The 24,906-nt window shown below is 36.2% G+C and overlaps 1 protein-coding gene across 1 annotated transcript in view; it reads left to right on the forward strand.

Annotated features, from left to right (window-relative positions):
- Positions 1 to 2,894: 2,894 nt before the first annotated feature.
- Positions 2,895 to 24,906, forward strand: part of LOC311231843 (beta-galactoside-binding lectin-like) — a gene marked incomplete at its 5' end in the record, with an annotated part of 32,247 nt that continues 10,235 nt past the window's right edge. Inside the window, one exon of the mRNA XM_084318464.1 lies at positions 2,895 to 2,912. Within this exon, the coding sequence (XP_084174590.1) occupies positions 2,895 to 2,912 (18 nt within the window). The remainder of the gene's footprint in view (positions 2,913 to 24,906) is intronic.

The following is a 24,906-nucleotide window of genomic DNA, read 5'->3' on the forward strand; positions in this document are numbered from 1 at the left end:
CACAAATGACTGTGTCGGCACCTGGAGAGAGGATTGCACTGCTGAAGGCAAGGATTATTTCATAAAGAGACTACCCTAGACCCCGGTTGTGAAGTGACTAGCGAAAGACAACAAGGCCCACAACAACCAACAGCTTCAAAGTCCCTAGCTTAGCTTCAGTTTAGTTCAGTGAAGAGACCAGAGAAATAAGGCAAAATGACGACATACACACACAGTATCTGGCAGACTGTATTAGTTCATTGCTGGGTTAAGTACTTCTATTCTATTCACATAATATGCTTACTTCATATATCTACTCCATTCACATAATATGCTTACCACTTGTATCTATTGCTATGTCCGCCCACTACAATCACATGAGCTGTCTAACGCCTGTCCCGTCTCCCTGTCCCCCTATAACTTGCTGTCCTGGAGTGCTGACCGGAGTGTCGGACATCCCGTGATGTTGCGACCCCCTCTGCGTGCCCCCCTGTCTCCGGAGGTCTCGTAGTGGTGACCGGAGTGCCGGACGTCCCGCGATGATGTCGGGGAGTTCGCGACCCTCTCTGCGCCGCCGGGGAGTTCGCGACCCTCTCTGCGCCGCCCCCTATCTCCCTGTCTCCGGCTGTCCCTGAGCAATGACCGGAGTGTTGAATGTCCCGTGACTAAGACGGGGAGGACGTGACTCTCTTTGCGCCGCCCCTGTGCCTCAAATAGATCCGCTATCAGCTCTATCTTTAATCTTTCAAAATGTTCAGTTGCTATTGCATGCACTCATCTGTGTTTCACTACACACGAGTGCATGCTTACCAACTGTCCGTCTGCAACACTACTATCCCCCCTTGAATGGCCCTTCTAAGGTTTCTCTCCTCCACACTGCCTGTGGAGCTTTTTTCCCTATGGTTAGGTTTTAGTGAGTTTTTCCTTACCTTCGCGTGGGGTATGTCTGGGAGTGCTTGCATTCTTTAATTTAATTTAATTTTTTTGCATTCATCTAAAAATGTTTGGACCTTATGGTGTTCTTGTTCTGTTCTTGACTTATTGTTATGTTTTCTTCTTGACTTGTTTAAAGAAGACCTGTACGGCCCATGGGGACATTAACGTGTGTTGTCGGGCCTTATAAATAAATTTGATTTGATTTGATTTGATTTAGTTGTCTCAACTTCAAAGAGAAAATCATGGAGTTAGAAGCTCGGGTTACTAATCTGTACCAGATCTGTGAGGATGACACATTTCTGGATACGATACTCGAGGCAGCTGTGGTAAACAGCACCATCAATGACAAGGACCTGTGGCCTGTTCTCTGTGCTAAACCGAAGAAGTGGCAGCCAGGGCTTGACATTAAGGGTTGTCCGATTGTCCGGGACAAGTAAAAAAAAAATGGTCGGACAAGCATAATACAGCTTTAACTTGTCCGAACAGACAAGTAAAAAGATATATATATTCCCCAAACTAATAGTAACGTTATTCCATCTGATACAGACAGTTCCTGTCTTGCAGTGTCACACTGTAAACTCTGAATCTCTGTACGTCAACATTAGTTGTCCCGGACAAACGGTGGGACCGTGCGCATCTTCTGAGTACTAGCGAAAATATCAGAATGTTTAATAGAATGTTTAATAAAAGTTGCCGCGGTACTGGCCATACTCTCAGTCAAGGGAGCACTCGCAAACATGCTGCACTATTTGAAGAGGATAACGTTAAACACAACAGAAGATAGAGAACAGACAGACTGACCAACAGGGAACGGCATCCAACCCTCGAGTCTAAGGTAAGGACACATTTAAATCACAGAGGTGTAATGTTAGTCTATTGCAGGGGTGGCCAACCAGTCAGAGACTAAGAGCCACAAAAATTACTGTGGTACCACAAAGAGCCACACCATATACCAGCGTTTCTCAACCTTTTTTTTCAGTCACGGCACCCTTCATGTGTTTATACATGTAGGTCTCACCCTCTGGCCTCTGAAGTTGCTAATGTCTTTTTTATTTGGGCCTCACAGGGTTAACACTTTCTTTGCCAGGCTTATGTACATCATTATACCATCCTCTGCCAGCTCTATTGGTCTATGGAGAAGTTCCCCTTCTTTGCAGGGCTATAACTTTTTAAATTGTAATGCTAAATTGACATTACTATGGCCCATTCAACGTCAATTATCTATTGTTCAGGATGTAGCAACGTTATACTTTTTCATTCACATATTCATATTAAAATACGGTCTAAAGTATAAATATGTTTTTATCGTTTTCTGCAGCATTCTGCAGAACGTGATTTATAGCCCTAAATGCATTATATTGATGATCAAATACAGTTCGATAGCGATCGGCGCGAGATAAAAAATTTCAAATGGACGTGCTTCTAGAAGTTACTACTTATCATCTGATGTTGACCGGATGGGGGGGGGGTCGTTTATAATTCCGTGGCCAACTTTAGATGATTCATCTAGTGTGGGTGATATGATCATTAGAGCAGTTTGTATCGAACACGGTAAAAAAAAACGCTGAATCTTACCCCAGTCTCCTCGGGCCGTTGGGCGATGAGCGTGGAGCAAAAATATTCCTATTATGGGATGTTGAAATATGCAATCCATCTCCAGGTTGTATAATAGTATATACGTCCAAATCATGTTGTTTATCGAGTTATTGGTAACGGATCTCTATCCATTGTGTCGAGCCCGAGTCTCGGGACCTATAGCGAGTGGTCGGACCGATTTTGGATGAGCACCAGTTTCTGTTTCCGGTTTCCGGTTTGGGCGATCCGCCGATCGGCCACCAGATGGCGCTCTTGAACCGTTGGAGAGTTGAGAGGGGATCAACAGTAGATCTCAAGTCTCTGCCAGAGAAATATGATTGCGATCACAGATTTTTGAAATATTGATCTCAATGACGTGTTACGGCGTCATTGGCAGAATTAGCATGGCGGGGAATGACGAGGTAAGGCGTCCTTGGCGGCCATAGTGTTAAAAGTACCCTGTGAGACCCAAGGTTGCAAAATTACAAAATCACTTTTAGCCATTTAAAAAAATTATGTTTATTTAAAAAATTTTAAGCACATGTATAGTCAATTGGTCCTGTTGTTCAGCCTCACAATGCTATTTGATAGTAAATGTGTTTTTTTTTTTTATCCACTTTTTCTCCCATTTTCTATATTTTCTCCCATCCCAATTTCGTATCATCCAATTCAACCCTCCCCTGTCACGGACGCTGTTTCTTGCCTCCCACAAGCCGGCTGCAATGTGGACTAAGTCATACATAGCACAAGTCCCCTCCGGTACTTGAGGTAACAGCAGTCGCATCTTTTCACCTGCGCAGCTCGATCTCTCAGTGGCGAGGAGTAACACGTGGGAGGCTCACGCTGCCCCCGACACTTCCTGATTCTACTGCGCAGGCGCACCAACCGACCTGTAGGAGTCGCTGTCCACAACGCCCGATCCCCACCCATCAGTTTCCCACCCCCTAATACGGCCAATGTGTATTAGTACGGACGACCAGCTAAACTGAAAGCAAATGTGGAGCGCTGGGCTCGAACTGACGAGCCCAGCGTCTCCAGCATTTCGTGGCGAGCGCCTTGCCCACTACGCCACGTAGCCACCCCTGATAGTAAATGTGTTTATATGTCCCACACTCTGGCCTCTGAAGTTGCTAATGTCTTTTTAATTTGGGCCTCACAGGGTTAACCTCTTAAGCCCGAGATATACAGTAAAAGTGTATATTTTCAGCATTACGTTTGTTTACCAATTATTTTAACTGTTATTAGTGAAATATAAGATTATAGAAATCTCAGGGTATTGAGTCGGAAACCGGCACATATTGACAGGAGGAAGTGGCACATCCAAAAGTGAGTGTAGTCTTTTGAAAGGAAGAGACTCAGGGAGAGAGAGAAGTAGGATACGGCATGTGTCAACTTATGCAAAACACACCCTTTTAGTTTGATTGATTGTAGCCACGCCCCTTTTTGGAATTTGGAGCGTTCTGATTGGCCGAGAGGTTTAAGGGGCGGGACTTATGTGTATGTCATACCTTATAAGGGCATATATCAAAGTTTGATGGATTGTAGCCACGCCCCCTTTTTTAGATGATTTATGACCCCTAGGGCTTCTCTGATTGGTCTAGGATGTAAGGAGGCGGGACATCCGGTTTTGAGGGAGGGACATCCGGTTTTCAAAATAAAAGTTTTACTTTTTTTTCAAAAAAAAAATCTTTCAAAATAAAAGATTCAAAAAAATTTTAGATTCAAACGTTTTTTTTATTTTCAGATTGTATGTATTCCATGGTTTTCACAATATGTATTTCTGTATTTCCAAACGTTTTCAGAATATATCTTCACAATTAAGTTTTACAAGGTTGAATACATTATGTGTATTCCAAAGTCTTAAGAATTTGTGTATCTTCAGAAAGTGCATTTATTTCAAATGGTGAGTGTATCTTCAGAAAGTGCATTTATTTCAAATGGTGAGTGTATCTTCAGAAAGTGCATTTATTTCAAATGGTGAGTGTATCTTCAGAAAGTGCATTTATTTCAAATGATGTTTGTATCTTAAGAAATACCCTCTCTCTGTCTGTTTGCTGTTGGTGTGTGTCTCCACTCTGTAGGCTGTGTGTTCTCTCAAATGTCTCTCAGTAGACTGAATATTTCTCCCTCTGTCTAACTGCAGCTTCTCTGAAAATTCTGATGGTGACAAACCCCGTAGATGTCATACGAGGCTGGAGAATGACTAGGACCAATGAGATGACTCAAAACCATCTGCCAAAAGCAGATTTATGACTCTGCGACTTCCCGTTTCTGTAGACCACACCGTCCCCCCAAGGTGTCTGTGTGTGTTTTCTTAATGCCAGATGCCAATTGTCACAATCTTTAGATAAGTGTATTCCAAATTACAAATGTAATGTGTCTAATGTGTTTAAGCAAAAGTCTAAATAAATGTAAAATACATTTTTTTGTATTCCAAATTACAAATGTATGTATGTATATTAGTTTCATGGATAAAGACATAATCTTTATACACTTGTGTTTAAGCAAAAAGAAAATTACAAATGTAAAAAATTAAAAGTGCACCATTACATTAGCATGCAAGGGTCTAGGGTTTGAATATTTCGTTAATACAGGTGTTTTATATTATGCACATTAATTATTTTAGAGTTATTATTAAAAGAGTTGGGCTAAAAATATAAAGTACAGAAAAGATCTATGTGTGTCTGTGAGGTGTGTGTCTCTGATCGGGGTGTGAACAGGGCCCTCTTAGGTGTTAAAACACAGCATGGGAGGCTTGAAGATTAGGGGACAACTCAATACACATTTACAGTCATCATTCAAATGGTTTATATCTTTTGTAACATGTACAAGTAATGTACAACATTATACTCATAGCATATTTTAGTTCACACAATGTTTTCACACATATTTTAAAAGATTTCCCATAAACATGCATTATGTCCTAATAAACTAACCTACACTATAACATACAACACTTTGATGAATATTGTTACACCGCTGACAGAGATGTATTATAATTATAATTTGGATAAAAACGTCAACTAATTGACTAAATGTAAAAGTAATACCAACTAATTGACAGTTTGGGTGGTAATTCTTATTTTCTTATTTCGTAAAACTAAAATTAAAAGGCTACAGATCATAAGACTTATGTCTTGTTTACATCAGAGTCCCCCTTTTTTCAATACATCCAGACATTTAGGACATAGCAGATTTACAAATACAACACTGTTTGTGAAAACAGTCCTGAAAATATCTGTCCAAGCTGTTTTAACTGTTTCAACCATCTTTAATTAAGACTTATTTTGGATATAGATCGCCTCAAGGCCTGAATGTCCATACACTGTAGCAATGCTAAGCCTGCATTTTCAGGTCAACTTCCCTTACCAACATGCACATCTAACCCCTCTTTTAATGTCACAGTAACCTGAAATAGCACAGAGTGTGGGGAAAAGGCCTTATTCAAAATAAAAAACTTTGAAACTGTACCCATTCTCCAATCTGTTAATAAACTTTTCAATCAATCAATCAATATATGATTAGGTATAAAAGTTAAAGACATGATAGATTAGAGTTGGGGCGAAAATATAAAGTGCTGTAAATATCTATCTTTTTGAGGATCTGGGTGTGAAGAGGGGGGGTGTTAGGTGTCAAAATGCTGCAAGGAGGTGTGAAAGATTAGGGACCAAACAACCTCTGTATATTTGCTTGTAATACTCTGCATTTACTCTAAACAAAACTAATAAAGTCTGTATTACAGCTAACTCTTTAAGTTTCAATAGTTTGGATTTAATACATAATTCATTGGTATGTTCTCTTGAATCTACATTGTGAACTATTCTTACTGCTCTCTTCTGTAATATAAATAAGGGCTTTATGTTGCTTTCATACGTGTTACCCCACACTTCCACACAGTAACTCAAATATGGTAGGATGAGTGAACAATATAATATTCGCATAGAATTATAATCAAACACATTCTTTGCCTTGTTCAAAACAAAACACTCTTGGCTACCTTATTTTTTTATGTACATTATATGTGGCTTCCATGTCATTTTCTCATCCAACATAATCCTTGGATTCCTTTGTCAATACATAATGCCACATTGTCCTTCTTTCGATTAGTAAATATCATACATTTCGTTTTTCCAAATTTAGGGATAGCTTATTGTTATTAAACCATATCTTAAGTTTACACATTTCATTTGTAATTTGGAATACAGACATTTGTATCGACAGCAAATAAAACAAATTGCAATATGTTTGACACTTCACATATATCATTAATATATATAAAATAAAAAGTATGGGCCCCAGGACCGAACCTTGAGGGACAACACATTCAATATAGTTGGCTCCACCTCAAATGTAATGTTCAGAAAATGTGTATTTTTAGGTCTTTGCTGTTGCTGTCATTTTGACCATCTAGCTAAAAGAGGGGTCAATGATCGCAAATGAATACATGGTAAAAAAAGGTCTACCAATTGTCAGGCAAGAATGCACTTCTAATATGTTACACACTAGTAATACAGCCATAATATTTCCAAATAGTATTGTTCTAAACAGTGTATTACAAATACAGTGTATTTGTAGCTAATGTAGACAATAGGCAATTATATAATTGTCACCTGAAAACATATTGTTGTCTATTTTCAAGATAGCCACTTAACCAGTTAATCGCCACCCCTCTCACACTGCATGTTTGTAATTTAGAAATTAAAATGTGATGATCAATCGTATCAAATGCTTTTTTAAGTGTATTTCCTATTCCTATTGTGTAATTCCTTTCATCTACGGTTGTGGTTATTTCTTCATATATATTCATTAAGGCTAAGGCTGTTGATCGATTTGCCCTGAATCCATACTGACTCTCACTCAGAATCTAAGAATCTAAGAATCATGAATCAAGAATCTTGAAAAATTGTGAAAGCAAAGACACTGGTCTGTACTATATGAATTGAAAATGGGGGACCCTGATGGAAACAAGACAAACGTCTTTCTCAGGTCTGCATCCCCTTAACAATTGTATGTATTGAGCCGTACTGTATTGTACCCATTCTGCAATCTGTTAAATAAAGTTTTTCATTCATTCATTCATAGTTGGTAAAACTGTGTTTGTCCCCAGATTTAAATAGAGGAATAATAATTATTTGAAAAAATTAATAGAAATTTCCCACAGGGATAAGGTTTATCTTATCTAAGTGTGCTAGTGTTTAATAGTGTATAGGGACATAGTGTGTAATAGTGTAATATTGTCATAGGGTAGTCCTAGTATGTAATAGTGTTATATAGTGTAATATTGTGCAAATGTGTAATAATGCAATAGTGTAATAGTGTGTAATAGTGTAATAGTTTAATACATTATTTTGTTTCCTCAAACAGACATGTTCATGTAACTTGCATCAATCCAGTTTTCAGTCACCTTTTCAGTCACCTTTCAGCCAACTGTGTTGAAGATTTGTAGCATGGTCCTAGGATAAACATAAATTATAGACATCTAAAATCATGAAACAGGTCGATTTTTAGTAGATTTAATCAATAGTCAGAAGGATAATGCTATTTTAGTCAAGGGTTGAGATATATCACCCCCATGACACATCCCTATTTTGTAAGACAAACAGTTTGATGTTGTAATTTCAGTGATTAGGCTCGCTTGCCTGTATACATTTTTATCAATCTGCTTTTGGTGTATTTTTTAGGTGTTTGGTTATGTTTTTATCTGTCATTTTGATCAGGTCTAGCTAAAAGAGGGGATTTATGATCTCAAATGACTAAGGTTTACCAATTGTCATGCATGAATTTCAACTCTAACGTGTTACATAAGTAAAACAGACTATTTGCAAACAACATTGTTCTAAAACAGTGTATCTACTACAGTGTGTATTTATATTTTAGCTAAATGTAAAAAAACATGAGAACACAATCCTAGTGAATTCTGAATTTGATGTTTATTGGTTGAATAAACATAAATTATAAAACATCTAAAACCATGAAACTGACTGATGCACTTAAAACAGACATGTCAACATAGTTTTTTTTACCTGTTTGCATAATGATAAGGTATAAAAACAAAATGCTTCAATACAAATGTATTTTTTAGAAGTTTAGTAATATCAAGCCCCAAATGTATTTTCTTTAACCTGATCTAAGCTACATTATACAACTCATGTATGAATTACTTTGCAACGTCTAGTTTTTTAGCCCCCCAGAGTTTTATGCTCTCAATATTATGGATATGCATTAAATCACACACGATAGGAAATATTCAATCAACTCAAAGATGATGGTTCTAAGGTAAATAAAATGTAATTCAGTCAACATAGTTAGTGTATAGTATGGCTAACATGTATGAAAGTTGTTGATACAATATTATAATTCATAATTCAATTCAAAATAATTACCGGCGAGGTTGTTTGATTTTTGTCCCGATGATTGAAGGAAATTCATTTTTAAGAACCATTTAGCATGAAATATCTTAAAGATGTATTTTATTCATTATAACCATGAAAATAATGCAATGTTAGGTTTTACCGTGATTTTAGTGTTCACAAATAGGAATGTATCATTCACATTCAATTATCCAAATGTACTCTGAACAGACTTGTGAAGTTAGAGATAGGAATGTATTATTCACATTCAATTATCCAAATGTACTCTGAGTAAAATTTACTCTGTGAAATGTACTCTGCGAAATGTACTCTGCGAAAGTTCCCTGCAATATGCAGGGTTTTACATAGACTAGCAAAAACAATTCATATTGTTTCAGTGATGGCCTGGTTGATAGCTACATTGTCGACATGTCTTATTTTTTATTCTTATTTCAGTGTATAGTGAATCCAGGGGTATAGTGGAGCGATTATATTTTGTTTTTATAATATTTTATAATATCAAAACATGTCTTATGTTCTATAACATGTTCTTATATATCTACAAGTCTTATATAGAATGCTGTAAAAAGAGTCCTACTAATATATTTCACTTAAAAAACTTGTACAGAAAGATAAATATCTGACCCCCGGAGCCCTGTCAGAGTGTATACAGGTTCTGTACAGTATACCATATGCAAATCCCATATGGTCTAGCGGTAATGATGCCCTGCTTTCATCAGGGAGACGCGGGTTCGACTCCTGCTATGGGAATAACACTTTTTTTCTATACATAACAAATGTGTTGGTATGTTTTATTGTAACTGTTTGACTGTTTTTAGTGCAACACTACTGACACCAACATCTAAGAAGGGTCTAGGGTTATCTCCTCAACACTAGGTCGGAGATGCATTTAAGTCCTATTGATAGGTTTTTCCATACTTTTGCAAGGATATGTATGACTGTGTTGCATTCAGTTATTTTTAAATTTGGTGGACTTTATGGTATTTTATGGTTTATTTATGATTGTGATACTTCTTATTGAATTGTTTAAAGAATATGTGTTTAACCAGCGTATAGTAGGACCTTACAAATATGATTTGATCCCAACAAGTGGTGACATTTCGAAGTCTTTAAGGGATCACATTCACATAGCTGAATATAGTTAGACAACAGGATAATATTTGTATTATTACTAGGATGAACTTAAAATCATTCAAAACAATTATTACATAACAATTATTACAATGAAACGCAGATGGTTATATTATAAATGTTTTATTAAAGAATATTACAAATCATGCTGCAACCTTTTTTATCAATAATATAAGCGTGTATAACATCAATAATGTGATTAATATCTAAAGTTTCTAAACACTTATGATTTTTCAGCTTAAAAGCCGTAACATCCACTATTACGGTGTATAAACACAACAGGTGTGCTCTGTTAAAATGACCATTCATATGATCTAAAATAGTAACTAAGCCGTTTTCAGATAGAAGACTTTCATCCTCTGAGAGTGTCTCTATCATATATTGCCAATTATTTAACAAGCCTTTCTCTCTCACCAGCTTCAACATATTTTCAAAAAGCCTTAAGCGCAGGCTATTGACATTCCCGTTTACAGTGTACAAGTGGGCATCGTTGACTTTATTAGCTATAGCATGCTTTAAAAGCAATGCGATATCATAGTTTATAGAGGTCGTAATACAGCTGGTAGTCCTACTGAAGAAATTCCCCATTTCCTATGCTACGATCCTGATACTTTAAACAACAGGTGATATAGGGTGTGTATTTCTGTATGGGGGTGGGGATGAACCTGCGGACGGGTCTGTATGACGCTATAGATGTGTAGGATAGAAACCTATATATTTAGAGAGTTACCTCTTAGAGAGACCCTAAAAAATAAAATGGCGAGCAGTCTAGTTACAACGGTTGGCCATGTTACGGACAGAGCTACCAGGATTAAAACCATGTTACTTGCACCTTGCAGATATGGTAGAGAGATCTTTAACGAACTATGCCCGGTCCTAGGGGGTGTCCTAGGATTTGAATACGATGCTAGAGCTGAGAGAATACTGTTCTACAAGATGACCGTGGAGGATTTCCAGGGCTTTGCAAGCAGGCCTGAGATGTATCTAAAGGAGACGGAATTTTGGGCAATGAAAAAGGCTTCTTTTAAGTCTATGGATGGATTAGTGGGTAAAACGCTTAAGGGCGGACAGCTAATCACTCTGTTAATAGGCCATAGCCGGCTAGGGTACGGGTATGTGCATTACGTGGCTAGGATATCTATAAAAAGTACTCCGACACTTGATGTAGAGCCTGATCTAGCCATCTCCAGGCGGTATAATTCAACTCTTGAGTATTTCATCTTCTCACTTCCGGTAACCAAATGGCTGCAATGTCTCCAGACATGCGGGGAGGTCCTTCAAGAGGTGTTCGAGGCTAGACGGCTCTTACAGAGCGAATCAGGGGACCTGGAGTACGATTGACCCATCGAGGGGGCGCCGGAGGGGGCGTGTCAACCCTAAATCCTCCTTTAAAAAGACTTACAGTGCATTTGTAGTTTTAGATAGCAATCATGGCTTTGTATGTGGCACATGAGGCTGATCCTGCTAACTCTGCATTGGATACATTAGATAGCCTGTCTCCACTAAACACGCCTGACGATGTTGAGACAATACCCGCTGGCGGTTATAGATTCATGGACCCTCCTTCAACGCGATCAAACTTTGTTTGGTATGAGGCTGATCCTTCTAAGCATGCCTCGGATACACTAGATAGCCTGTCTCCACTATACGCTCCAGACGAGGAAGTTGAGACATTACCCTTACCCCTGTATGGTTCAACTAAAACTCCTTCATTGCAAAGCCTCCTAGACAGCTTTAGGACTAGATACAGCCCTCTTTCAACGATTTGGGAGACTTCATCGCCGGATTCACCACCGTCAAACCCCGTCAGGTGTACGAATCCTAATAGCCCCTGGTACACGGGTCCTTGGGAGACTTTGTCGCCGGTTTCATCACCGCCAAACCCCGTCAGGCATATGGATGTCCCTCCTAATAGCCCCTGCTACACCCCTCCTAATAGCCCCTGCTACACCCCTCCTACATCAGAATCTGATGTATTCCATCCTGACCCCGAAGAAATACCTATCGTTGATGTAACCAACATAGCATCAGGACTGCCATCCCCAACCGGGGGTACGGTTAAGAGACTGTGTCCTACTAGAAGAAAAACCTTCCACTTCCCAATCAAAGTATCTACTCTTAAAGCCTTAGTGACAGCCGCGGAGCTGTCAGGACAATTGTACATCGATGGGTAACCGGGAATGTCAATAGCCTGCGCTTAAGGCTTTTTGAAAATATGTTGAAGCTGGTGAGAGAGAAAGGCTTGTTAAATAATTGGCAATATATGATAGAGACACTCTCAGAGGATGAAAGTCTTCTATCTGAAAACGGCTTAGTTACTATTTTAGATCATATGAATGGTCATTTTAACAGAGCACACCTGTTGTGTTTATACACCGTAATAGTGGATGTTACGGCTTTTAAGCTGAAAAATCATAAGTGTTTAGAAACTTTAGATATTAATCACATTATTGATGTTATACACGCTTATATTATTGATAAAAAAGGTTGCAGCATGATTTGTAATATTCTTTAATAAAACATTTATAATATAACCATCTGCGTTTCATTGTAATAATTGTTATGTAATAATTGTTTTGAATGATTTTAAGTTCATCCTAGTAATAATACAAATATTATCCTGTTGTCTAACTATATTCAGCTATGTGAATGTGATCCCTTAAAGACTTCGAAATGTCACCACTTGTTGGGATCAAATCATATTTGTAAGGTCCTACTATACGCTGGTTAAACACATATTCTTTAAACAATTCAATAAGAAGTATCACAATCATAAATAAACCATAAAATACCATAAAGTCCACCAAATTTAAAAATAACTGAATGCAACACAGTCATACATATCCTTGCAAAAGTATGGAAAAACCTATCAATAGGACTTAAATGCATCTCCGACCTAGTGTTGAGGAGATAACCCTAGACCCTTCTTAGATGTTGGTGTCAGTAGTGTTGCACTAAAAACAGTCAAACAGTTACAATAAAACATACCAACACATTTGTTATGTATAGAAAAAAAGTGTTATTCCCATAGCAGGAGTCGAACCCGCGTCTCCCTGATGAAAGCAGGGCATCATTACCGCTAGACCATATGGGATTTGCATATGGTATACTGTACAGAACCTGTATACACTCTGACAGGGCTCCGGGGGTCAGATATTTATCTTTCTGTACAAGTTTTTTAAGTGAAATATATTAGTAGGACTCTTTTTACAGCATTCTATATAAGACTTGTAGATATATAAGAACATGTTATAGAACATAAGACATGTTTTGATATTATAAAATATTATAAAAACAAAATATAATCGCTCCACTATACCCCTGGATTCACTATACACTGAAATAAGAATAAAAAATAAGACATGTCGACAATGTAGCTATCAACCAGGCCATCACTGAAACAATATGAATTGTTTTTGCTAGTCTATGTAAAACCCTGCATATTGCAGGGAACTTTCGCAGAGTACATTTCGCAGAGTACATTTCACAGAGTAAATTTTACTCAGAGTACATTTGGATAATTGAATGTGAATAATACATTCCTATCTCTAACTTCACAAGTCTGTTCAGAGTACATTTGGATAATTGAATGTGAATGATACATTCCTATCTGTGAACACTAAAATCACGGTAAAACCTAACATTGCATTATTTTCATGGTTATAATGAATAAAATACATCTTTAAGATATTTCATGCTAAATGGTTCTTAAAAATGAATTTCCTTCAATCATCGGGACAAAAATCAAACAACCTCGCCGGTAATTATTTTGAATTGAATTATGAATTATAATATTGTATCAACAACTTTCATACATGTTAGCCATACTATACACTAACTATGTTGACTGAATTACATTTTATTTACCTTAGAACCATCATCTTTGAGTTGATTGAATATTTCCTATCGTGTGTGATTTAATGCATATCCATAATATTGAGAGCATAAAACTCTGGGGGGCTAAAAAACTAGACGTTGCAAAGTAATTCATACATGAGTTGTATAATGTAGCTTAGATCAGGTTAAAGAAAATACATTTGGGGCTTGATATTACTAAACTTCTAAAAAATACATTTGTATTGAAGCATTTTGTTTTTATACCTTATCATTATGCAAACAGGTAAAAAAAACTATGTTGACATGTCTGTTTTAAGTGCATCAGTCAGTTTCATGGTTTTAGATGTTTTATAATTTATGTTTATTCAACCAATAAACATCAAATTCAGAATTCACTAGGATTGTGTTCTCATGTTTTTTTACATTTAGCTAAAATATAAATACACACTGTAGTAGATACACTGTTTTAGAACAATGTTGTTTGCAAATAGTCTGTTTTACTTATGTAACACGTTAGAGTTGAAATTCATGCATGACAATTGGTAAACCTTAGTCATTTGAGATCATAAATCCCCTCTTTTAGCTAGACCTGATCAAAATGACAGATAAAAACATAACCAAACACCTAAAAAATACACCAAAAGCAGATTGATAAAAATGTATACAGGCAAGCGAGCCTAATCACTGAAATTACAACATCAAACTGTTTGTCTTACAAAATAGGGATGTGTCATGGGGGTGATATATCTCAACCCTTGACTAAAATAGCATTATCCTTCTGACTATTGATTAAATCTACTAAAAATCGACCTGTTTCATGATTTTAGATGTCTATAATTTATGTTTATCCTAGGACCATGCTACAAATCTTCAACACAGTTGGCTGAAAGGTGACTGAAAAGGTGACTGAAAACTGGATTGATGCAAGTTACATGAACATGTCTGTTTGAGGAAACAAAATAATGTATTAAACTATTACACTATTACACACTATTACACTATTGCATTATTACACATTTGCACAATATTACACTATATAACACTATTACATACTAGGACTACCCTATGACAATATTACACTATTACACACTATGTCCCTATACACTATTAAACACTAGCACACTTAGATAAGATAAACCTTATCCCTGTGGGACATTTCTATTAATTTTTTCAAATAATTATTATTCCTCTATTTAAATCTGGGGACAAACACAGTTTTACCAACTACAGACCAGTGTCTTTGCTTTCACAATTTTTCAAGATTCTTGATTCATGATTCTTAGATTCTTAGATTCTGAGTGAGAGTCAGTATGGATTCAGGGCAAATCGATCAACAGCCTTAGCCTTAATGAATATATATGAAGAAATAACCACAACCGTAGATGAAAGGAATTACACAATAGGAATAGGAAATACACTTAAAAAAGCATTTGATACGATTGATCATCACATTTTAATTTCTAAATTACAAACATGCAGTGTGAGAGGGGTGGCGATTAACTGGTTAAGTGGCTATCTTGAAAATAGACAACAATATGTTTTCAGGTGACAATTATATAATTGCCTATTGTCTACATTAGCTACAAATACACTGTATTTGTAATACACTGTTTAGAACAATACTATTTGGAAATATTATGGCTGTATTACTAGTGTGTAACATATTAGAAGTGCATTCTTGCCTGACAATTGGTAGACCTTTTTTACCATGTATTCATTTGCGATCATTGACCCCTCTTTTAGCTAGATGGTCAAAATGACAGCAACAGCAAAGACCTAAAAATACACATTTTCTGAACATTACATTTGAGGTGGAGCCAACTATATTGAATGTGTTGTCCCTCAAGGTTCGGTCCTGGGGCCCATACTTTTTATTTTATATATATTAATGATATATGTGAAGTGTCAAACATATTGCAATTTGTTTTATTTGCTGTCGATACAAATGTCTGTATTCCAAATTACAAATGAAATGTGTAAACTTAAGATATGGTTTAATAACAATAAGCTATCCCTAAATTTGGAAAAACGAAATGTATGATATTTACTAATCGAAAGAAGGACAATGTGGCATTATGTATTGACAAAGGAATCCAAGGATTATGTTGGATGAGAAAATGACATGGAAGCCACATATAATGTACATAAAAAAATAAGGTAGCCAAGAGTGTTTTGTTTTGAACAAGGCAAAGAATGTGTTTGATTATAATTCTATGCGAATATTATATTGTTCACTCATCCTACCATATTTGAGTTACTGTGTGGAAGTGTGGGGTAACACGTATGAAAGCAACATAAAGCCCTTATTTATATTACAGAAGAGAGCAGTAAGAATAGTTCACAATGTAGATTCAAGAGAACATACCAATGAATTATGTATTAAATCCAAACTATTGAAACTTAAAGAGTTAGCTGTAATACAGACTTTATTAGTTTTGTTTAGAGTAAATGCAGAGTATTACAAGCAAATATACAGAGGTTGTTTGGTCCCTAATCTTTCACACCTCCTTGCAGCACCCAGATCCTTTCACACCCAGATCCTCAAAAAGATAGATATTTACAGCACTTTATATTTTCGCCCCAACTCTAATCTATCATGTCTTTAACTTTTATACCTAATCATATATTGATTGATTGATTGAAAAGTTTATTAACAGATTGGAGAATGGGTACAGTTTCAAAGTTTTTTTATTTTGAATAAGGCCTTTTCCCCACACTCTGTGCTATTTCAGGTTACTGTGACATTAAAAGAGGGGTTAGATGTGCATGTTGGTAAGGGAAGTTGACCTGAAAATGCAGGCTTAGCATTGCTACAGTGTATGGACATTCAGGCCTTGAAGTGATCTATATCCAAAATAAGTCTTAATTAAAGATGGTTGAAACAGTTAAAACAGCTTGGACAGATATTTTCAGGACTGTTTTCACAAACAGTGTTGTATTTGTAAATCTGCTATGTCCTAAATGTCTGGATGTATTGAAAAAAGGGGGACTCTGATGTAAACAAGACATAAGTTTTTCTATGATCTGTAGCCTTTTAATTTTAGTTTTACGAAATAAGAAAATAAGAATTACCACCCAAACTGTCAATTAGTTGGTATTACTTTTACATTTAGTCAATTAGTTGACGTTTTTATCCAAATTATAATTATATTTTATAAAAATATATTCATCAAAGTGTAGGTTAGTTTATAGGACATATGCCTGTTTATGGGGAAATCTTTTAAAATATGTGTGAAAACATTGTGTGAACTAAAAAATATCCTATGAGTATAATGTTGTACATTACTTGTACATGTTACAAAGATATAAACCATTTGTATGATGACTGTAAATGTGTGTTGAGTTTACATTTTTTACTCCAAGTATGCATGTGCCCTAATCTTCACGCCTCATGCTGTGTTTTAGCACCTAAGAGAGCCCTGTTCACACCCCCGATCAGAGACACACACCTCACAGACACACATAGATCTTTTCTGTACTTTATATTTTCAGCCCAACTCTTTTAATAATAACTCTAAAATAATTAATGTGTATAATATAAAACACCTGTATTAACGAAATATTCAAACCCTAGACCCTTGCATGCTAATGTAATGGTGCACTTTTAATTTTTTACATTTGTAATTTTCTTTTTGCTTAAACACAAGTGTATAAAGATTATGTCTTTATCCATGAGACTAATATACATACATACATTTGTAATTTGGAATACAAAAAAATGTATTTTACATTTATTTAGACTTTTGCTTAAACACATTAGACACATTACATTTGTAATTTGGAATACACTTATCTAAAGATTGTGACATTTGGCATCTGGCATTAAGAAAACACACACAGACACCTTGGGGGCCGTTTTTCTACAGAAACGGGAAGTCGCAGAGTCATAAATCTGCTTTTGGCAGATGGTTTTGAGTCATCTCATTGGCCGTAGTCTTTCACCAGCCTCGTATGACATCTACGGGGTTTGTCACCATCAGAATTTTCAGAGAAGCTGCAGTTAGACAGAGGGAGAAATATTCAGTCTACTGAGAGACATTTGAGAGAACACACAGCCTACAGAGTGGAGACACACACCAACAGCAAACAGACAGAGAGAGGGTATTTCTTAAGATACAAACATCATTTGGAAGAAAATGCACTTTCTGAAGATACACTCACCATTTGAAATAAATGCACTTTCTGAAGATACACTCACCATTTGAAATAAATGCACTTTCTGAAGATACACTCACCATTTGAAATAAATGCACTTTCTGAAGATACACAAATTCTTAAGACTTTGGAATACACATAATGTATTCAACCTTGTAAAACTTAATTGTGATGATATATTCTGAAAACGTTTGGAAATACAGAAATACATATTCTGTAAAAACATGGAATACACTCTTTTTGAAAAAAAATAAAATAAAAAAAAAACTCCTCCCCTTCCGAAAACCGGATGACCCGCCCTCAAAACCGGATGTCCCGCCTCCTTACATCCTAGACCAATCAGAGAAGCCCTAGGGGGGTCATAAATCATCTCAAAAAGGGGGCGTGGCTACAATCCATCAAACTTTGATATATGCCCTTATAAGGTATGACATACACATAAGTCCCGCCCCCTTAAACCTCTCGGCCAATCAGAACGCTCCAAATGAAATGTGTAAACTTAAGATATGGTTTAATAACAATAAGCTATCCCTAAATTTGGAAAAACGAAATGTATGATATTTACTAATCGAAAGAAGGACAATGTGGCATTATGTATTGACAAAGGAATCCAAGGATTATGTTGGATGAGAAAATGACATGGAAGCCACATATAATGTACATAAAAAAATAAGGTAGCCAAGAGTGTTTTGTTTTGAACAAGGCAAAGAATGTGTTTGATTATAATTCTATGCGAATATTATATTGTTCACTCATCCTACCATATTTGAGTTACTGTGTGGAAGTGTGGGGTAACACGTATGAAAGCAACATAAAGCCCTTATTTATATTACAGAAGAGAGCAGTAAGAATAGTTCACAATGTAGATTCAAGAGAACATACCAATGAATTATGTATTAAATCCAAACTATTGAAACTTAAAGAGTTAGCTGTAATACAGACTTTATTAGTTTTGTTTAGAGTAAATGCAGAGTATTACAAGCAAATATACAGAGGTTGTTTGGTCCCTAATCTTTCACACCTCCTTGCAGCACCCAGATCCTTTCACACCCAGATCCTCAAAAAGATAGATATTTACAGCACTTTATATTTTCGCCCCAACTCTAATCTATCATGTCTTTAACTTTTATACCTAATCATATATTGATTGATTGATTGAAAAGTTTATTAACAGATTGGAGAATGGGTACAGTTTCAAAGTTTTTTTATTTTGAATAAGGCCTTTTCCCCACACTCTGTGCTATTTCAGGTTACTGTGACATTAAAAGAGGGGTTAGATGTGCATGTTGGTAAGGGAAGTTGACCTGAAAATGCAGGCTTAGCATTGCTACAGTGTATGGACATTCAGGCCTTGAAGTGATCTATATCCAAAATAAGTCTTAATTAAAGATGGTTGAAACAGTTAAAACAGCTTGGACAGATATTTTCAGGACTGTTTTCACAAACAGTGTTGTATTTGTAAATCTGCTATGTCCTAAATGTCTGGATGTATTGAAAAAAGGGGGACTCTGATGTAAACAAGACATAAGTTTTTCTATGATCTGTAGCCTTTTAATTTTAGTTTTACGAAATAAGAAAATAAGAATTACCACCCAAACTGTCAATTAGTTGGTATTACTTTTACATTTAGTCAATTAGTTGACGTTTTTATCCAAATTATAATTATATTTTATAAAAATATATTCATCAAAGTGTAGGTTAGTTTATAGGACATATGCCTGTTTATGGGGAAATCTTTTAAAATATGTGTGAAAACATTGTGTGAACTAAAAAATATCCTATGAGTATAATGTTGTACATTACTTGTACATGTTACAAAGATATAAACCATTTGTATGATGACTGTAAATGTGTGTTGAGTTTACATTTTTTACTCCAAGTATGCATGTGCCCTAATCTTCACGCCTCATGCTGTGTTTTAGCACCTAAGAGAGCCCTGTTCACACCCCCGATCAGAGACACACACCTCACAGACACACATAGATCTTTTCTGTACTTTATATTTTCAGCCCAACTCTTTTAATAATAACTCTAAAATAATTAATGTGTATAATATAAAACACCTGTATTAACGAAATATTCAAACCCTAGACCCTTGCATGCTAATGTAATGGTGCACTTTTAATTTTTTACATTTGTAATTTTCTTTTTGCTTAAACACAAGTGTATAAAGATTATGTCTTTATCCATGAAACTAATATACATACATACATTTGTAATTTGGAATACAAAAAAATGTATTTTACATTTATTTAGACTTTTGCTTAAACACATTAGACACATTACATTTGTAATTTGGAATACACTTATCTAAAGATTGTGACATTTGGCATCTGGCATTAAGAAAACACACACAGACACCTTGGGGGCCGTTTTTCTACAGAAACGGGAAGTCGCAGAGTCATAAATCTGCTTTTGGCAGATGGTTTTGAGTCATCTCATTGGCCGTAGTCTTTCACCAGCCTCGTATGACATCTACGGGGTTTGTCACCATCAGAATTTTCAGAGAAGCTGCAGTTAGACAGAGGGAGAAATATTCAGTCTACTGAGAGACATTTGAGAGAACACACAGCCTACAGAGTGGAGACACACACCAACAGCAAACAGACAGAGAGAGGGTATTTCTTAAGATACAAACATCATTTGGAAGAAAATGCACTTTCTGAAGATACACTCACCATTTGAAATAAATGCACTTTCTGAAGATACACTCACCATTTGAAATAAATGCACTTTCTGAAGATACACTCACCATTTGAAATAAATGCACTTTCTGAAGATACACAAATTCTTAAGACTTTGGAATACACATAATGTATTCAACCTTGTAAAACTTAATTGTGATGATATATTCTGAAAACGTTTGGAAATACAGAAATACATATTCTGTAAAAACATGGAATACACTCTTTTTGAAAAAAAATAAAATAAAAAAAAAACTCCTCCCCTTCCGAAAACCGGATGACCCGCCCTCAAAACCGGATGTCCCGCCTCCTTACATCCTAGACCAATCAGAGAAGCCCTAGGGGGGTCATAAATCATCTCAAAAAGGGGGCGTGGCTACAATCCATCAAACTTTGATATATGCCCTTATAAGGTATGACATACACATAAGTCCCGCCCCCTTAAACCTCTCGGCCAATCAGAACGCTCCAAATGAAATGTGTAAACTTAAGATATGGTTTAATAACAATAAGCTATCCCTAAATTTGGAAAAACGAAATGTATGATATTTACTAATCGAAAGAAGGACAATGTGGCATTATGTATTGACAAAGGAATCCAAGGATTATGTTGGATGAGAAAATGACATGGAAGCCACATATAATGTACATAAAAAAATAAGGTAGCCAAGAGTGTTTTGTTTTGAACAAGGCAAAGAATGTGTTTGATTATAATTCTATGCGAATATTATATTGTTCACTCATCCTACCATATTTGAGTTACTGTGTGGAAGTGTGGGGTAACACGTATGAAAGCAACATAAAGCCCTTATTTATATTACAGAAGAGAGCAGTAAGAATAGTTCACAATGTAGATTCAAGAGAACATACCAATGAATTATGTATTAAATCCAAACTATTGAAACTTAAAGAGTTAGCTGTAATACAGACTTTATTAGTTTTGTTTAGAGTAAATGCAGAGTATTACAAGCAAATATACAGAGGTTGTTTGGTCCCTAATCTTTCACACCTCCTTGCAGCACCCAGATCCTTTCACACCCAGATCCTCAAAAAGATAGATATTTACAGCACTTTATATTTTCGCCCCAACTCTAATCTATCATGTCTTTAACTTTTATACCTAATCATATATTGATTGATTGATTGAAAAGTTTATTAACAGATTGGAGAATGGGTACAGTTTCAAAGTTTTTTTATTTTGAATAAGGCCTTTTCCCCACACTCTGTGCTATTTCAGGTTACTGTGACATTAAAAGAGGGGTTAGATGTGCATGTTGGTAAGGGAAGTTGACCTGAAAATGCAGGCTTAGCATTGCTACAGTGTATGGACATTCAGGCCTTGAAGTGATCTATATCCAAAATAAGTCTTAATTAAAGATGGTTGAAACAGTTAAAACAGCTTGGACAGATATTTTCAGGACTGTTTTCACAAACAGTGTTGTATTTGTAAATCTGCTATGTCCTAAATGTCTGGATGTATTGAAAAAAGGGGGACTCTGATGTAAACAAGACATAAGTTTTTCTATGATCTGTAGCCTTTTAATTTTAGTTTTACGAAATAAGAAAATAAGAATTACCACCCAAACTGTCAATTAGTTGGTATTACTTTTACATTTAGTCAATTAGTTGACGTTTTTATCCAAATTATAATTATATTTTATAAAAATATATTCATCAAAGTGTAGGTTAGTTTATAGGACATATGCCTGTTTATGGGGAAATCTTTTAAAATATGTGTGAAAACATTGTGTGAACTAAAAAATATCCTATGAGTATAATGTTGTACATTACTTGTACATGTTACAAAGATATAAACCATTTGTATGATGACTGTAAATGTGTGTTGAGTTTACATTTTTTACTCCAAGTATGCATGTGCCCTAATCTTCACGCCTCATGCTGTGTTTTAGCACCTAAGAGAGCCCTGTTCACACCCCCGATCAGAGACACACACCTCACAGACACACATAGATCTTTTCTGTACTTTATATTTTCAGCCCAACTCTTTTAATAATAACTCTAAAATAATTAATGTGTATAATATAAAACACCTGTATTAACGAAATATTCAAACCCTAGACCCTTGCATGCTAATGTAATGGTGCACTTTTAATTTTTTACATTTGTAATTTTCTTTTTGCTTAAACACAAGTGTATAAAGATTATGTCTTTATCCATGAAACTAATATACATACATACATTTGTAATTTGGAATACAAAAAAATGTATTTTACATTTATTTAGACTTTTGCTTAAACACATTAGACACATTACATTTGTAATTTGGAATACACTTATCTAAAGATTGTGACATTTGGCATCTGGCATTAAGAAAACACACACAGACACCTTGGGGGCCGTTTTTCTACAGAAACGGGAAGTCGCAGAGTCATAAATCTGCTTTTGGCAGATGGTTTTGAGTCATCTCATTGGCCGTAGTCTTTCACCAGCCTCGTATGACATCTACAGGGTTTGTCACCATCAGAATTTTCAGAGAAGCTGCAGTTAGACAGAGGGAGAAATATTCAGTCTACTGAGAGACATTTGAGAGAACACACAGCCTACAGAGTGGAGACACACACCAACAGCAAACAGACAGAGAGAGGGTATTTCTTAAGATACAAACATCATTTGGAAGAAAATGCACTTTCTGAAGATACACTCACCATTTGAAATAAATGCACTTTCTGAAGATACACTCACCATTTGAAATAAATGCACTTTCTGAAGATACACTCACCATTTGAAATAAATGCACTTTCTGAAGATACACAAATTCTTAAGACTTTGGAATACACATAATGTATTCAACCTTGTAAAACTTAATTGTGATGATATATTCTGAAAACGTTTGGAAATACAGAAATACATATTCTGTAAAAACATGGAATACACTCTTTTTGAAAAAAAATAAAATAAAAAAAAAACTCCTCCCCTTCCGAAAACCGGATGACCCGCCCTCAAAACCGGATGTCCCGCCTCCTTACATCCTAGACCAATCAGAGAAGCCCTAGGGGGGTCATAAATCATCTCAAAAAGGGGGCGTGGCTACAATCCATCAAACTTTGATATATGCCCTTATAAGGTATGACATACACATAAGTCCCGCCCCCTTAAACCTCTCGGCCAATCAGAACGCTCCAAATTCCACATCCTACTTCTCTCTCTGCTGCTACCTTTTATTTCACAACCCGTTTCCGATTGGTTGCCTCCTGGCCACGGTGTCACGGCCGCTCACAGTATATAAGCTACACAAGCAGCTGCACTGCTCTCTCCCACTGAGCCGTCTCCCACTGAAGAAAGCCAAGATGGTAAGTGGAATAGATTCAAGATTTCAAGAGATGTATTCGCCACACACATACAGACACGGGACATGTAGTGAAATGAAGGTGGCCATGCCCCGCCTTGATTTGTGCAAAAAATACAAATAATAAAATTGAATAATAAAATTGAATAGATAATAAAATAGACATGATAAAAAGGCATAAGAATAAAATACAATACAATGCTAAGCTTAAGAAATAAAGGTAATATATACAAATATCCAGTTATGTTTTTTAAAGTGACCTTTTTTGTAGTGTGTGGGGTGTGTGAGAGAGTGCAAGTGAGGACGTGTGGTGTGTGCGTGTGTGCGTGCGTACGTGCGTGTGTGTGTGTGTGTGTGTGTGTGTGTGTGTGTGTGTGTGTGTGTGTGTGTGTGTGTGTGTGTGTGTGTGTGTGTGTGTGTGTGTGTGTGTGCGTGCGTGCGTGTGTGTGTGTGTGTTCATGTGTGTGTTCATGTGTGTGTTCATGTGTGCTTGTGTGTGTGGAGAGATCAGTGTTCACTGTTCAGTGTTTTGAATACACTTCATTCACAGAAGGTCATGGGTTCTCGATGCTGAAAGAGGTTCAACTGCATGTCTGTTTTAGAGCGGGAATAACAGCATGTGTGTGTTGCACAGGAATCCAACACAAATCGAACGAGCTAATTCACACTTGTGACGGAACACATGATGCATACATCTATGATGTTTCTACCCTCTTCAAACAATAATCTTCATACACATTTTATATTTACAGATTAGTGTACTAGTATTGATTGATTGATTGAAAATTGTATTAACAGATTGCAGAATGGGTACAGTACAGTACAGCTCAATACAGGGGATGCAGACCAGAGAAAGACTTTCGTCTTGTTTACATCAGGGTCCCCCATTTTCAATTCATCATAACATATGACACACACGACATACAGATAG

Source organism: Notolepis coatsorum (genome assembly GCF_963971535.1).
Source record: "Notolepis coatsorum genome assembly, chromosome: 7".
Lineage (NCBI taxonomy): Eukaryota > Metazoa > Chordata > Actinopteri > Aulopiformes > Paralepididae > Notolepis > Notolepis coatsorum.